Source organism: Capsella rubella, unplaced genomic scaffold (assembly GCF_000375325.1).
Source record: "Capsella rubella cultivar Monte Gargano unplaced genomic scaffold, Caprub1_0 scaffold_2, whole genome shotgun sequence".
NCBI classification, from domain to species: domain Eukaryota; kingdom Viridiplantae; phylum Streptophyta; class Magnoliopsida; order Brassicales; family Brassicaceae; genus Capsella; species Capsella rubella.
Window position 1 is genome coordinate 3,443,433 of NW_006238922.1, and position 16,472 is coordinate 3,459,904.

General features: G+C 34.3%; 2 protein-coding genes across 2 annotated transcripts in view; both read right to left on the minus strand.

Annotated features, from left to right (window-relative positions):
- LOC111831928 (disease resistance protein ADR2-like) overlaps positions 1-5,554 on the minus strand; it is an 11,499-nt gene extending 5,945 nt beyond the window's left edge. The window contains exon 1 of the mRNA XM_023787549.1: positions 5,076-5,554. Coding sequence (XP_023643317.1) covers positions 5,076-5,545 — 470 coding nt within the window. The 5' untranslated portion in view covers positions 5,546-5,554. The remainder of the gene's footprint in view (positions 1-5,075) is intronic.
- A 7,794-nt stretch (positions 5,555-13,348) lies between these two features.
- Positions 13,349-16,472, minus strand: part of LOC111831929 (disease resistance protein ADR2-like) — a 3,809-nt gene continuing 685 nt past the window's right edge. The window contains exons 2-5 of the mRNA XM_023787551.1: positions 15,956-16,182; positions 15,090-15,745; positions 14,696-14,986; positions 13,349-14,581 (exon numbers count right to left, since the gene is read on the minus strand). Coding sequence (XP_023643319.1) covers positions 13,349-14,581; positions 14,696-14,986; positions 15,090-15,745; positions 15,956-16,182 — 2,407 coding nt within the window. The remainder of the gene's footprint in view (positions 14,582-14,695; positions 14,987-15,089; positions 15,746-15,955; positions 16,183-16,472) is intronic.

A 16,472-nucleotide genomic window follows, 5' to 3' on the forward strand; every position in this document is an offset into this window, starting at 1 on the left:
ATGATACCCTCTTTTAAAAATACCCTCTTTTTTTACCATTTTCATTTTTGCCCTCTCTTAATTTTTAATGGCTATTTTACCCCTATTTGAAAGAATATTCTTTCACAAAGGAAGGAATATTCCTTCCAAAAATTTTCCCCCCAAAAATTTCCCGCCAAAAACTTTCCCGCCAAAATTTTCACGCCAAAAAAGCTTCCGAGAAAAAATTTTCCCGCCAAAAATTTTCTCGGGAAAATTTTCCCGCCAAAAAATTTCCGCAAAAATTTTCCCGCAAAAAAAATATTTTCTCAAAATTTTCCCGCCAAATTTTTTTAAAGGGTTTACAAGATTTTTTAAAGGGTTTTTAATAGGGTTTACAAGGGTTTTTAAAGGGATTTACAAGAGTTTTAAAATGGTTTTTAAAAGATTTGTAATGGTTTTTAAAGAGTTTTAGAAGCCTACAAAGGTTTTTAAATGGTTTTTAAATGATTTCCAATGGTTTTTAAAAGTTTTTATAAGTTTATAACAATTTTAAAAGGATTTACAAGAATTTTTAAAGGATTTTAAAAATTTACAGGGATTTTTAAAGGTTTTTTAAAATGATTTACAAGTGTTTTTAAAAGGATTTAAAAGTATATTTAAAGGCATACACAGATTTAAAAATAGTTTTAAAGGATTTACAAGAAGTTTTAAAGGGTTTTAGAAGTTTACAAAGGTTTTTGAAGGGTTTACAAAAGTTTTTAAAGGTATTACAAGTTCTTTAAAATGGATTTTAAGGATTTACAAGGGTTTTTAACGGGTTTTAGAAGTTTACAAAAGTTTTTATTAAATGATTTATCACGGTTATAAGTGGTTTAAAGGGATTTACAAGTGTTTATAAATGTTATAAAATGATTTACAATGGTTTTAAAAGGTTTACTCAAGTTTTGAAAGGTTTTGGATGACTTTTAAAAGATTTACAAGGGTTTTTAAAGGATTTTTTAAGGGATTTATAAATATTTACAAGGTTTTTTTAAGAAATTGCGGAAAAATTTTGGCGGGAAAATTTTTGTCGGAAATTTTTTGTCAGAATCTTTTGGCGGGAAATTTTTTTCCGAAAATTTTTGGCGGGAAATTTTTCGGAAGGAATATTCTTTTTGTTGGAAGAATATTCTTTTTTCATCATGGGTTATAATAAAAGAGGGTAATTTAGTCATTTGTACATTGAAGAGGGTATTTTTGAAAATGAACACCTAGAGAGGGTACTTGTAGAAAAGGGTATCATAATAAAGGTTAGTTGTGCAAATCTCCCATGTTTAAAATATATAGGGGGAATTTCAAAAATACCCCTTTTCATATAACTCTTTTTAAAAATACCCCATTTTCAAACGTTATCAAACAACCCACTAAAAATGTTGAAATTTATCCAAATATGTGTGTAAGCTTATAAATATATACACAAATTACCTTTATATGTGTATAAAATTTTATATACCTTTCATAAATAGCGTAAAAATAAATTATAAAAACCTTATAAAAACCTTATACAAACCGTATAAACCCTTTTAAAAACCTTTTAAAAACTTTATAAAACTTATAATAACGATTTAAAACTATTTAAAACATTTTAAAATATTTGTATCGAATCTCCCAGTAGTAGTTATTATATAGAAGTACCTTATAAACTATATAAAACTTTATAATCTTTTATATTTAAAAAGGGGTATTTTTGAAAATGAATAGATAAAGGGGGTATTTTTAAAAAGGAGTACACCAAAATGGGTATTTCTCAAAAATTCTCAAATATATATATGATTATATTTACACAATGTAAACCTAAATATAATGAGATTTAACGGGAATAAAACAAAAAGTAAGAAATTTTGAGAATATAAATCTATCTAATTTATGTCTCAAAAAAGTTTCTAAGATAAGTGAGATAGGTCGGACCGAAACATGAATTCTTATTTTTTATAAACATATAAAAAGGTAAAATAAAAATAATATTTCTTTAAAAGTTTCCAATATGAATTTAACTATTTGTTTCCAATACAACACATATGTTAAACTAATAAACAAAATAAAAAATTAACTATATTTCATAAAACTGAAAATTAAAATAAAGTATTATTAAATGAAACAAACTAAATATAAAGTAAATTACTAATATGTTAAATTTTAAAATTGTTCCATATGAAAAAACAAAAAATATATAAAACATAAAATCAGAAAAAATATAATAATATATAAATGATCATTACGAGATATAAAGTACGACAAATCCAGAAAAGGAAAACGTAAAACAAAAAATAATAAATTATGACAATATATAAAGAGATAATGTAAACAATTAAAAATACAACAATCCGCCCGCAACCCACAAATCATGTTCAAATTTCATGCCAACATATAAAAGGGCCCAAAATATTAACATCTAGATCTATATTTGGTAAAAATCTAATAGCACACTTTTCTCAATGATTCTCAACCGCACTTCCATTTACGTCCACACTTCGACTTATACTATACACACTTAATTTCTCAACGACTAATGAAGCTAAAACTCAATAGTTTTTCTATACAAACACAATTAAAGTTTTAAAAAATTAAAGTATGGTATAGTGAAAAAAATAAGTAGGAAATAAGATACGAACGAATTACTCATAAACAATATAATAAACTCTCGCGCCTAGCGCGGACAACCGACTAGTAAGAAAATAAAGTGAGGTTGCTCCAATCGTTTCCTTCATTCTTACTTCAAAAATAAATTATTCTGAATATATTATATCTTTATTTAATTGTTTTCACATTCCTTGATAAATGCAGCCAACCAAGCAAAAGTGATTCAGTTTCACAGGAAAAAATTAGCTTTTTGTTCAAATTTTGCTTAAGGAGCTGCTTGGTAGTTGTGTTAATAATAGAAACACATCGTTAAACTATATATCTTTTTTTTTTTGTGTGGGAATTGTTAAACTATATATAAGCATAATAAAATAAATCGTATCTTTGATACTAATGATACTAGATTAATCTAATAAATCAGTTATTGTTGAATATTTCTTACAAATTTGCAAGGTCGCAAAAATGTATCTATTGTCGGTATTTTGTAACAGAAAAATGGAAAATCACAACAATTTGTATTTTTTTTTCGTGTTATTTTGCAATAATCTTTTAATAAAATTGTGACATATATTCATTATTGCAATTGGGAGAATTATTACAAAATTTTAACGAACACTGCCATTACAAAGATTATGTTTGCAAGACCACTAAATTCTTGTTGTCCAATAATAGAAAAAGAGTTTAGTCTTTCTCATCCAACTTTCAATTGTTCGAGAGAGCTTTTCACCCCACTTTTTCAATCCAGTCAGCAACATCATGGCTTCCCCGCAATGACGACCCCAAAATACACAGAGCCAATGGAAGGTTGCAACAACTTCTTACAACTTCATACGCAAGATCCATAAACACATCAGGTGGAGAGGCTTGTTTAAAAGCAGAAAGACAAAAAATCATTAGAGCTTCTCATCTGATGGAAAACCCACTTGGTATATATCAGTGATACCATGTTGCTGCAAAATCTCTTTGTTTTCAGTGGCTATAATGATCCTACTTCCAGGACCAAACCACGTAATATCAACCAAAGCCTCTAGTTGAGCTAAACTCTCCACATCATCAAGAATGATAAGAACCTTTTGATATTGAAGCCTTTCTTTTATCACACCTAAATGGTCTATCCTAATGCCCTTTAGGTTCAAAATCTTAGAAAGAAGTTTTTCTTGCAAAGACAGCTGCAAACCATGCTTGTCAGTTCCACTCTTATAGCTTCCCCTAACGTTTTCCATAAAACAAGTACGTTGAAACTTACTAGAGTGTCGACTACGTAAAGCTCTGGCAATGGTACTCTTACCAATGCCTGCAGGACCAAAGATTCCAACAATCTTAACTCCAAGATCATCTAAATCAAGCAAAGACTCCATTTCCCTCGCATGATTGTCTAGTCCAATCTTGCCATCAAAATCCGTACACGGTGTGAAATTCAGTTTATGTGAGACATCTCTTGCAATCTTCTCTAACTTTTCTGCTTCATTTTCCCTAACAAAAAGAAACAAAAAATTCTTGAGAATAAAATCATTAAGAGAACATTCCTTTGTTCCTAGCTTCACAGAAAAAATCACATTAAAAAGAGAAAGCTACATAGTTTCGTTTTATCTATCCCCGTTAGACGATTAAAAAGATATAGCTATAAAGAAAAAATAATATACCAAACAATCACATTAAAAAAAGTCACTGAATATAAGAAATTAAATGATAAGTAACGGCAAAGAAAACTTGAAAAACAAAAACTGTAACCAACAACAGTTTAAAGAAGACTTTAAATGACTGTAGCCCGAATATATATAGACACACTTCTACGCAAAGAACAACCAAAAAAAGAAAGAGAGACGGGACATACCCAAAATCTCCAATCTACTTTTTAATACAAAACTATTAACTCTAATATTCAAAGATCTAATCAAAACATCGTAACCATCCAAAGACCACACACTGATCTAGACAACATCATCAAATACCAAAATCAGCAATAGAGTTCTTCTTCATACTTCTGAAACAAAAATAAATCTTCCTTTTCTTCTTACTTAACACATTGTACTTTAATGAAATCTTAAAAACACATATTACTACTTCAAATACCAAAAAAACTATTATTAGTACTATTCCAAAATGAAAAACATATAAAGTTATAGTGATATATTTAAAGACAGAAATAAATAGTTAAAATTTGGCAAAATTGTTTTTTAAAATTAACAAAAATTACTTAAAATTAAATATTCATACGTCAAAAAACAATTAACAAAGAAACAAAATAATACACAAAAAACTAAATACTAAGTAAAAAAATTTCAAACCACAAAAAAAAAACAATAATAAGGATAGTAAATATTTTTAAAATTATAACCAAATATTCATGCGTAAAAAAAACAAATAAAATAAAATTATACATAAAAAATGAAAAAAAAATAACAAACACAAAAAAAAAGTAATGAAAACAGAAAATAACTATAAAAACAGTTTTGTTTTTCTCCTAGTTGTAATTGATTAAAGAGAGTGCAAACCAGTTTTGGAAGTGTTCTCCAGCTATGTTTCCCACATAGTTCAAAGCTTTGCTCCATTTTTCTTTTTGCTCCTCTGATTTACGAGCACAAGTTTCATCGAATACTCTCCCAAATTCTCCGTTTTGTTTGCGGACATCAGAAGGATCCACTCCGTAGAAGACAGTCATCACTATTTGCCCAATTTTCTTTTGGCAATCCAAAATTTCCAAGAGTTCATCCAAACACCAACTAGAAGATGCATAGTTATTCGTGAGCAATACGATCGCGATCCTCGACTCTCCAATGGCTTCTTTGAGAGATGAGTCAATGGTGTGGCCTCTCTCCATCCCTTGATCATCGAACATCGTAATCCCATTGCTGCTGAACTGTTTGCGTAAATGGGTGAGAAGTGTCTGACGGACGTCTGGTCCATGGAAGCTAGTGAAGACATTGTATCTCCAGTTTCCAGGTGAGGAAGAAGAAGAAGCCATGACAGGTGAAGAAGAAGAAGAAGAATCCATATCAGCTGAAGAAGAAGGAGAAGCCATGAAAAAAAAAAAACAAAAAAACAAAAATATAAACAAAAAGAAAAAAAGAAAAGAAAAGAAGGAGAAGCAATGAGCAGAGATGATCATGATTGGTTAACAAAATGTTAAGATAAGAAATGAGAAAATAGCAACTATCACTTATATAGAGAGACAAGATGGGAAGTTTCTTTGCAAAGTTAAGTAATGCAAATAACGCGTAAAGAAGCTTACATAGCAAAGATGTGTTCAAAAGAGCAAAGTAAACGAAATTTCAAAAGAGAGAAGAAACTATCAAATGTCAACTGTTTAAATTGTTTGAAAATGTTTTTGTATTCTTCGAAAAACTTTTTTTAAAAGTATGTTAGAAAGTTTCTTACATTTGTGGAAGCTATCTTTCTTTATTCTTTTAAAGAGAGAAGAAATTTCGAAGACTTTTTTTGGCACTTCCAAAATGGTTTGTTAGTTTTTTTACGTAGCACTTGTCATATATATATATGAATATTATTGATCTTCCACTAAGAATAATATTTATTTCATATTCCCTCGTAAGTTAATGTGATTCAGGAACCAAGTAGGCTCCGATAAAAACGCGTAAAGAAAGAAGAAATTACGAAGACTTTTTTGGCATTGTAGTAAACTACTTACTTGCGTGTCAAGTAGCGGAGAAAACCCTAAGATATTGACATTGAGAACAAAACTGATACAGATCAATGATTTGCACTTTCTTGATTTATTTACTGCAATCGAGTCTTCAAGTGTACTCTTTTGAAAGTTTAATGTGTTTTATCTATACTCTTACAATTCTGTATTCAAAGTAGAATTTTGAGTGATTTGAGTTTTATTGAGTTTTTAAATGACTTTGATGCTTTTAGGAAAGTTCATATGATTTTTGTAAGATTCTTTTAAATTCCAATTAACACCATGAAATTTTGGTTTCTCTATTTTTAACTAAAAAATCCTCTAAAATCCTTTAGTCATTAAAAATCAAACACACAAATTATTTTCAATACTGGTGGAATTTAATATAGATTTCTAAATTTTTAGTTCAATAACACTGGATTTCATTGGACTTTTTAAAATTCATGATTGATTAACATATGATTTGTAAAATGTCTACAAAACTCTTAAATTTCTAGTTTGAATACACCTCCTTAGTAAAATTAGGATTTTACCAGTGGTACATAGCGAGACAATATTTGTATTTTAAATGTTTTATATCAATAGTGGTAATTATGCTACAATGGTTCACTACTTTATTATAAAGAAATGTTTTAATTATAGTGATATAGAGTTTGGTTGATTTAAATGGAGTATATGCGGTTACACATGCATAAACTTACGAAAGCATGAGGTTTGACTCCTAATGTTATCAAATGCTTTGAATGATTAATTTAGAGGTCGCAAAAAATATTTAGAGGTTGAGAACTAATGTGAGTATATACAGAATCTGATGATGTAGTTTTTTAATTGTGATTTACATAAATATTTAGGCAGGTGTGAACATTGGTTTAACCGGCGGTATAATATTTTATCAATAAATATAACAATGATATGTTGAGTTAAGCTTGAAAAAGAAGAAGACTTGAAGGACAAGTTATTATAATCCTACCGAGATATGGATTAGGGTTAATGGTTTTATGGTTTTGTAAAGTCCTATTTGGATTAGGACTTAGGTGGTTTTGGTTTTATATAAATAGAGAAGTCGAGTTATGACTTTAGGTGTGAGATTAAGAGAGATTGTTGAGAGCTTTAGTTTTGAGGAATTTTCTAAAGCAATAAAAGAAAGTGTCTTTTATATTTCTTGATCTCTTGAGTTACAAGTTTGTTAAACAATATTTGGTATCAGAGCAAAACCAAGGTTGTTTAAAACATGGCTGAGTTGGTTAATGTCCAAACAAAGCCTAAAGAAAGCAGCTCCTCCTCCATCCAATGCCCAATGCTTACAAGCACAAATTACACGGTTTGGTCCATCCGTATGCAGCTCTTGCTCAAGGTTCATAAAGTGTGGGAAACAGTTGAACCCGGTGATGAAGACGATGACAAGAACAATATGGCGAGAGCATTGCTCCTCCAGTCCGTTCCCGAGTCCATGGTTGTGCAAATCGGACATCTTATAACATCAAAAGCTGTATGGGATGCGATCAAGGTTAGATATGTGGGTGCTGATCGTGTACGCGAAGCTCGACTCCAAACCCTGTTCTCTGATTTTGAAAAATTGAAGATGAAAGACAGTGATACCATCGATGATTTCGTTGGTAAAATCACCGAACTAACCTCAAAATCCGCAACCTTAGGAGAAACGATTGAGGAACCAAAACTTATTAAAAAGCTCCTCAACGGCCTGCCTCGGAAACGGTACATCCTCCTTGTTGCATCTCTTGAACAGAACCTTGATCTCAAAACTACAAGTTTTGAAGATATTGTCGGACGCCTAAAATCTTATGAAGAAAGAACGCGTGATGATGAAGAAGATGAGCAAGCTCCGGGCCAAGACAAACTCATGTATGCTAACTCGGAAGCACAATCAGGTCAAGGAAATTATGAGTCACGCGGAAGAGGCTCTGGTGGAAGATATGGAGGTCGTGGCAGAGGACGAGGAAGAGGACGATATGGCTACCAACAAAGGGATCCTGCAACCGTAACCTGTTTCCGGTGCGATAAACTCGGGCATTACGCTTCTACATGTCCCGACAGGTTACTTAAACTTCAAGAAGCCGAAGAAAACAAGAAAACCGAGGAAGATACACATGAAGCAGAAGAACTAATGATGCACGAAGTCGTTTATCTTAACGAAAAAAATGTAACTCCTAATGCTCTAACAACACAAGGTGATGCAAGCAATATATGGTACTTGGACAACGGAGCGAGCAATCACATGTCAGGACACCTTTCTTATTTCTCTAAGATTGATGAAACTGTGACTGGAAAAGTACGGTTTGGAGATGATTCACGCATTGACATCAAAGGGAAAGGATCTGTTCTCTTTAACATCAATGGTGGAACAAAGGTTCTGAATAATGTTTACTATATACCAGATTTAACAAGTAACATTATCAGCCTTGGACAAGCCACCGAATCCGGCTGTAACATTCAAATGAAAGGTGACCTCTTGACATTACATGACCGAGACGGCAGGTTACTCGTCAAAGCAAGACGTTCCAAAAATCGTTTATACAAAGTCTTGCTGGAGGTTGAACCGGCGACATGTCTTCACCTAGTAGCAATGAGCGAGTCAGCAACTTGGCATGCAAGGTTAGGGCATATTGGTTTTGAATCCATGAAACTAATGGTGAAGAAGGAATTGGTTCTTGGCATGCCAAATTTCAAGATTGAGAAAGATACTTGTGCTTCATGTTTGCTTGGAAAACAAGTAAGACACAGTTTCCCAAAGGCAACCTCGTTCCGAGCATCAAGTCGACTCGAGCTTATTCACGGAGATCTCTGTGGCCCAATCTCACCTCCAACTCCAGCAAAGAACAGGTACATATTTGTCTTGATTGATGACCATTCTCGTTATATGTGGTCTATCTTATTGAAGGAGAAGAGTGAGGCATTCGGAAAATTTAAGAAGTTCAAGAAAATTGTCGAGCAAGAAACAGGTTCCACTATCAAAACATTCCGCACAGATAGAGGTGGAGAGTTTCTCTCCCAAGAATTCCAAAGTTTTTGTGAAGACTCAGGCATTCAAAGACATTTGACTGCTCCATACTCACCACAGCAAAACGGGGTAGTGGAGAGGCGAAACAGAACACTTATGGAAATGACTCGAAGCATTTTGAAATACATGGGCATTCCAAATTATCTTTGGGGAGAAGCAGTGAGACATGCCACCTATGTCATCAACAGAGTAGCAACTAGAGTCTTAAACGCACAAACACCATATGAAGCTTACAAAGGAAGGAAACCATGTATTGAGCATATTCGCGTCTTTGGTTGCCTCGGATATGCAAAAGTAGAAACTCCACATCTAAGAAAACTAGATGATCGATCTCGTGTTTTAGTACACCTTGGAACTGAGCCGGGATCGAAAGCATATCGGCTGTTAGACCCTACAACAAAGAAGATAACGGTTAGTCGGGATGTTGTGTTTGATGAGAGCAAAAGCTGGAAGTGGAATACTCTAGGTAACAATTTTGATACGAGACCAGGAATGTTCACTGTTAACTTTGGAGAATATGGGAATAATGGAATAAGAGAAGACCCTATAGTTGATGAAAACGAAGAAAGAAGAGGCGAGGAAGCTCTAAGTGACGGATCAAGTAATGATAATCAAGATGTCAGCGATGATCAAAGGGTGGAAAGCGATGAGGAAGGAGAAGAATTGAACCACGATCCACCTGTTGCTCCCAGAAGATCAACCCGACAAGTCACAACACCAAAGTATTTGGAAGATTATGTTATGTTGGCCGTGATCGAATGTGAGAAATTGTTACTAGCCGTAAACGAGGAGCCATGGAGTTTTGACGAGGCAAAAGAATTGGAAGAATGGAGAGTCGCTTGTCAAGAAGAAATCAATTCAATCAATAAAAACAGAACATGGGACTTAGTTGATCTTCCACAAGGTGCTAAGGCAATCGGATTGAAGTGGGTGTTTAAAATCAAAAGAAATTCAGATGGAAGCTTAAACAGGTATAAGGCGAGACTTGTAGCCAAAGGTTACATACAAAGGCATGGTGTGGACTTCGACGAGGTGTTCGCTCCAGTGGCTCGTGTTGAAACTATCCGACTTATAATTGCTTTGGCGGCTTCTAATTCTTGGGAGATACATCATCTTGATGTAAAAACAGCCTTCCTGCATGGTGAACTAAAGGAAGTAGTATTTGTCTCACAACCAGAAGGTTTTGTAATACAAGGAAGTGAAAGCAAGGTTTATAAGCTTAACAAGGCACTTTACAGTTTAAGACAAGCCCCAAGAGCTTGGAATGACAAACTCAATGCGATTCTTAAGGAGCTGAAGTTTGAAAGATGTTCAAAGGAACCCTCACTATATCGAAAGCAAGAAAAGGAGCATCTACTAGTCGTTGCTGTTTATGTCGATGATCTACTTGTCACGGGATCTAGTTTAAGTTTGATACTTGACTTCAAAAGGGGAATGGCATCAAAGTTTGAAATGAGCGACCTCGGATTGTTAACGTATTACCTTGGAATAGAAGTTCTGCAATATAACGGTGGTATCATGTTAAAACAAGAGAGGTATGCTGAAAAGATTCTCGAAGAGACTAGCATGAAAGAATGTAACTCGGTTCTCATACCAATGGAAGCCGGTCTTGAACTTTCTAAAGCACAAAAGGAAGAACGTATTGATGAAACTGAATATCGAAGAAACATTGGGTGTCTTCGTTACTTGCTTCATACACGACCTGACCTCTCATATTGTGTGGGAGTTTTAAGTAGGTACATGCATGAACCAAGACGATCACACGGAGCAGCAATGAAAGCGGTACTTAGGTACTTACGTGGAACTTCCTCTTTTGGTTTGAATTTTACTCAAGGAGACAAGACTGGTTTGGTTGGATATAGTGATAGCTCACATAATGTGGATAAAGATGATGGAAGAAGCACAGCTGGTCACATTTTCTACCTCAACAACTTTCCAATTACATGGTGTACTCACAAACAGAACACAGTTGCAATGTCTTCATGTGAGGCTGAGTTTATGGCGGGAACGGAAGCTGCAAAACAAGCCTTATGGCTTCAAGACTTACTTGGAGAGATCATTGGTTCATCTAGTGAAAAAGTCACAATTCTCATGGACAACAAGTCAGCACTAGCACTCACCAAGAATCCTGTTTTCCATGGAAGAAGCAAGCATATACATAGGCGATATCACTTTATTAGAGAATGTGTTGAGAATGGACATATAGAAGTGGAGTATGTTCCGGGAAAGGAACAAAAGGCGGACATTTTAACAAAGGCTTTAGGAAAGATCAAGTTTAGGGAAATGAGAGAGTTCATTGGAGTTCAAGACTTGAAGAAGGATGTGTTCAAGCTTAAGGGGGAGAATGTTGAGTTAAGCTTGAAAAAGAAGAAGACTTGAAGGACAAGTTATTATAATCCTACCGAGATATGGATTAGGGTTAATGGTTTTATGGTTTTGTAAAGTCCTATTTGGATTAGGACTTAGGTGGTTTTGGTTTTATATAAATAGAGAAGTCGAGTTATGACTTTAGGTGTGAGATTAAGAGAGATTGTTGAGAGCTTTAGTTTTGAGGAATTTTCTAAAGCAATAAAAGAAAGTGTCTTTTATATTTCTTGATCTCTTGAGTTACAAGTTTGTTAAACAATATGATAAAATTTTACATTAATTAAAGTGTAAGATTTAAATTTCTATACTTTTAGACCCCTAGTGCCTAGGTAGTTTTAGGATTCAGTGTTGCAATTACACATTTAAAAAAAAAACAAATGTTGTATTTTGAAGAAGTATCTCTTTAGATGCGTCCAAACCCCTTCAATTTAAGCAAAATACCGACTTTGCAACTGGTGATGCGTTGTGTCTATGACAATAAAGTACAAAAAGCTTAGTATTTTGCTATTACAAGAGTGAAAGACATCACAACAAAGCAGAAAGAGTTGATCACTGGAGACAACATGAAGACTCTTTTAGTGGTGGCTAGATAAATTAGAACGTTCTTAGCACATAATACACCTATTGGATATTTTAAGAGAGCTTCTGCTCCTATGCCATTGCCGTCTCCAAACTGTTTGAGACTTGGCATTTGTTAGACTGATGGATGCTTCATCAATGCTTTTCTACTGATGATTTTAGTATAAAACGAATGAAGCCATTACCTTGAAGGTTCAGTGAGAAAATGATGTAATCTGAGTGCTGCATTAGAAGGAAAAATATATTCAGCTTTTATCGACAAACAAATAAATCCGATATGATAATTATCCAGATATATTTCAGAGAAAAACTATAATTCCTTCAATAGATTGAAATGAACTAAGAATGTTCCTTCAATACAATCTGCAAAACCATAATCAAACCTTCACCAAGTCTAATAACCGCACTATACACAACATCAAACCAGATACATCTAATTCCCAGATGAACAAATTCACAAAGTGGTGTGTCAAATTTTGAGAGCAACGTGAAATTTAACAAAAAACAACACAAGAAATTTAGAATCATTCAATAAATCAGTTCAAATTCCGAATGCTCTTCAAAACCAAAAATTCATCAATATCATTGAAACAAATATGCTTATAAGCTTTACCTGTGACTTTAACTGTCATCTTCGTGCTAGAGTTAGCTTTTGCGCCATAATCGTAGCAGCCATAAAGTAAAAAAGAACTTCTTCAGTGAAACCTTGTTAACCTAGATACCACTTTGATGTTTACTTGGTCCTATCCGCATATGCTTAGCTGCTCTATCATCTTCTCCAACATCTCTAAGAAACTGACTAATGCTCGTACCAGCTATAAGTGATTGAGATTCACATATTTCAATGCTCTCATCTCTTTTATCAATTACTTCTTCACCTGTATATTTCCTTTTCCTCGACCCTTCAGGGCGATCACAGTGATTGTGCTGATCTAGGAAAGGACGACAAGCCGTCTTGAGAGAAAGATTCAAGCATAGGTCTTCTTCATGAGCAGTAGAAACGCCGCCGTAGAATCTGGGAAAGGACAACAAGCCGGCTTGAGAGAAAGATTCAAGTAGAGGACTTCGTCACAGTACCAAGAAAGTCTTCCTGATTCACTGATACAGATTCGTATTCATGATCTTCTAATGTCAAGCAATTCAGATTCCGATTGTCTTCTTTGTCAGGTGTTTCTGCTTCCTCGTCTGTAGTATAAACGTGTTCGCCAGTCTTCTTCTCCAGATCCCCAACATCTGATTCCCTCTAGTTCGTCCGTCAAGATCTTGACACCACAGTCCATAAACGGATCATCGTATGTATCTGGTGATGTACACTTGAACTCAAGCACTATCTCTCTGCTCACTTCAGAGGGATCCATTAATGGCAAGCTCATAAAAAATATGAGTAGATGTTTCCTCTCAAAATATAGGTACTCATTTTCTAGGACTAGATCCGCATCTAACGACATATACTTTACTGAGTTGCCGATGAATTTGCAAATCAACTTTTCATAGTACCAGGCTCTTTGCGCCACCACAAGGCAAACTTTGACTATGCTGAAATCGGAAGGAGCAATTGTTGAGGAATCTCCTCTAACTCGATTACCAATGGAATCCTTATATCTGTTGAAATCAGATCGAGGAATTGTTACCTTAGTTCCTCTGCCTCTGTAATCAAACTCTTCAGGTACTTCTATTCCGGGTAACAAAGTCAACCCCTTGAAACACGATCTTTGGATAATCGCTCGTTTTCCTTGTCGACCCAATCTGAAGCAGTTACTAAAATAGAGCTTTGCTTCTGGAGCGTTTAAAGGGCCACTTACTCTCTCCAGTGATTCACAATTTCTTGCAAATAGCTCACGGAGCGAATACGGGAGCTCTGGCAAAGACTCAAGTCTTTTGCAGTTTGTTATATTAAGAGTTTCTAAGTTATGGAGACCTTTGATGCAGTCTGCAATCCTCTCAATCTGACTATCCCTGAGGTCTAGCTCTGTTACACTAGTGGGGAGATGTGTTGAGAAGTTCTTGAGATTTTCATTCAGTGATATTTCAACTTCTGTAAGATGAGAGCAATGCCTAAATGATACAGGCAACTCTTCTACCCCTGTCGTCTCTATCCTGAGATTCGTGATGTTGGTTGGCATTTCTGGAAAAATTCTCAGTTGTGGGCAGTTATCAATATAGAAATATTTGATAGATTCCAAATTGATGAGAGTTGGAATGACCTGTAGACTTTTGCATTTATACATCAATAACTCACATAGCTTAGGAAGATTCACAACTGAGGATGGAATCTCTACCAAAGCTTTGCACCCATTCACAACTAATATCTCCAGATTCTTAGCTTTTGAAAGGTCTGGGAGTTCCATCAAACAAGATGACCAACTCAAATCCATCTCTTTGAGATTTGGTAGTTCCTAGATTTGAAAAAGCAGAACATAATGAGAACTTACTTTGTTATTTTATTTTAAACATTGTTATGTGAATATTGCTATTATCAAATATCAATTATCCCCGTTCCCATAACTAACCTGAGTTTCTTCCCATAGCCTCTCGAGCTTGCTATTTCGCATATTCAGTGTGACGAGATTCTTGGGGTAAAACTGAAAAGATTTTCTCGGATATGCCTCCCAATGTAGTAACCTTAAGCTACATGGAAACTCCATATTCTCTGGTATGGACAACTGTCTGCCTCCGTCACATTTCCAACCTATGACTTTTAGGATATGAAGCTTGTACATTCTTATAAAAGCCTTCTCGCTTATATTTAATTTGTTGATCTTTGCTATGTCCAGTGATACACCTAACACTGATCCAGTACCCTAATAAATATTCCAATCTATAACTTGTTAGTGGCCATAGATAATCTGCTTAAACAATAACATGGAAGTAATGCAAAAAGGTCTTAATTTTAAGAAAACTTACGTTTGCCTCTTTTAGAACATGACAAATATCATCGGGATCTTCTAGAATCTTCCGTTTGGAAAGTTCTTCATTGGAATTAACTTTTTTACCCATTAACTGTAGCAAATTGTGCATTACCACCATACCACAATCTATATGTATGAGACATCTATCAACTAGGTTTTTCAACCCAAGTCTAACATCCAATACGTCAGTATTGCGGAAAGTGGATGTCACATCATCAACACGTTTATAATTGAAGAATACTGCAATGAAGCGAAAAAGAAGTCGGTCTTCCTCATGTAAACTTTCGTAGCCCACTTTCAATGCACTCTCAATTCTTCCATCGAGAAATGTTTTAAACCTTCGCAGTTCATCATTCCACTCACCATGGCTACTTCCCCGCAATGATGACCCCAAAACACACAGAGCCAATGGAAGGTTGTCACAAATTTCTACAACTTCAGACGCAAGATCCATAAACCCATCAGGTGGAGAGGTTCGTTTAAAAGCAGAAAGACAAAAGATCATTAGAGCTTCTTCATATGATGGAAACCCCACTTTATATATAACATTAATACCGTGCTGCTTCAAAATCTTTTTGTTTTCAGTGACCACAATGATCCTACTTCCAGGACCAAACCACGAAATATCATGTGCCAAAGCGTCCACTTGAGCTACACTCTCCACATCATCAAGAATGATAAGAACCTTTTGATATTGAAGCCTTTCTTTTATCAATCCTAAATGACTTATTTCCATACCATTTTGTTTCAAAACTTTTGAAAAAAATTCCTCATGTAAACGCAACTTGAAAGGATACTCATCATGACCAATCTTATAGTTTTCCCAAAGTTTGTCCACATAACAACGATTGTGAAACTTACCAGAGTGGCGACTATATAAAGCTCTGGCAATGGTACTCTTACCAATGCCTGCAGGACCAGAGATTCCAACAATCTTAACTCCAAGATTATCAAAATCAAGCAAAGACTCCATTTCCCTCACATGATTGTCTAGTCCAATCTTGCCATCAAAATCCTTACACGGTGTGAAATTCAGTTTAAGTGAGACATCTCTTGCAATCTTCTCTATCTTTTTTGCTTCATCGTCCCTAACAAAAAGAAACAGAAAAAATTCATAAAGACACTTTCCTCTGTTTCCTAGCTGCACATAAACCACCCAATTATGGCTTTCCTCAACAATTAATTAAACACACTCACAAAACATTTATGACCAAAATAAACAACTAAACACGTTTTAAGAAGCAATAACAAATTTTGACTAAACATAACACGAATCGAAACGACTACAAATTCTGATCAAGAATTGATATATATATAACTATAATCAAACTATTTCAGTTCATCACAACTTATTACATAATACATACACTAGCAAAAT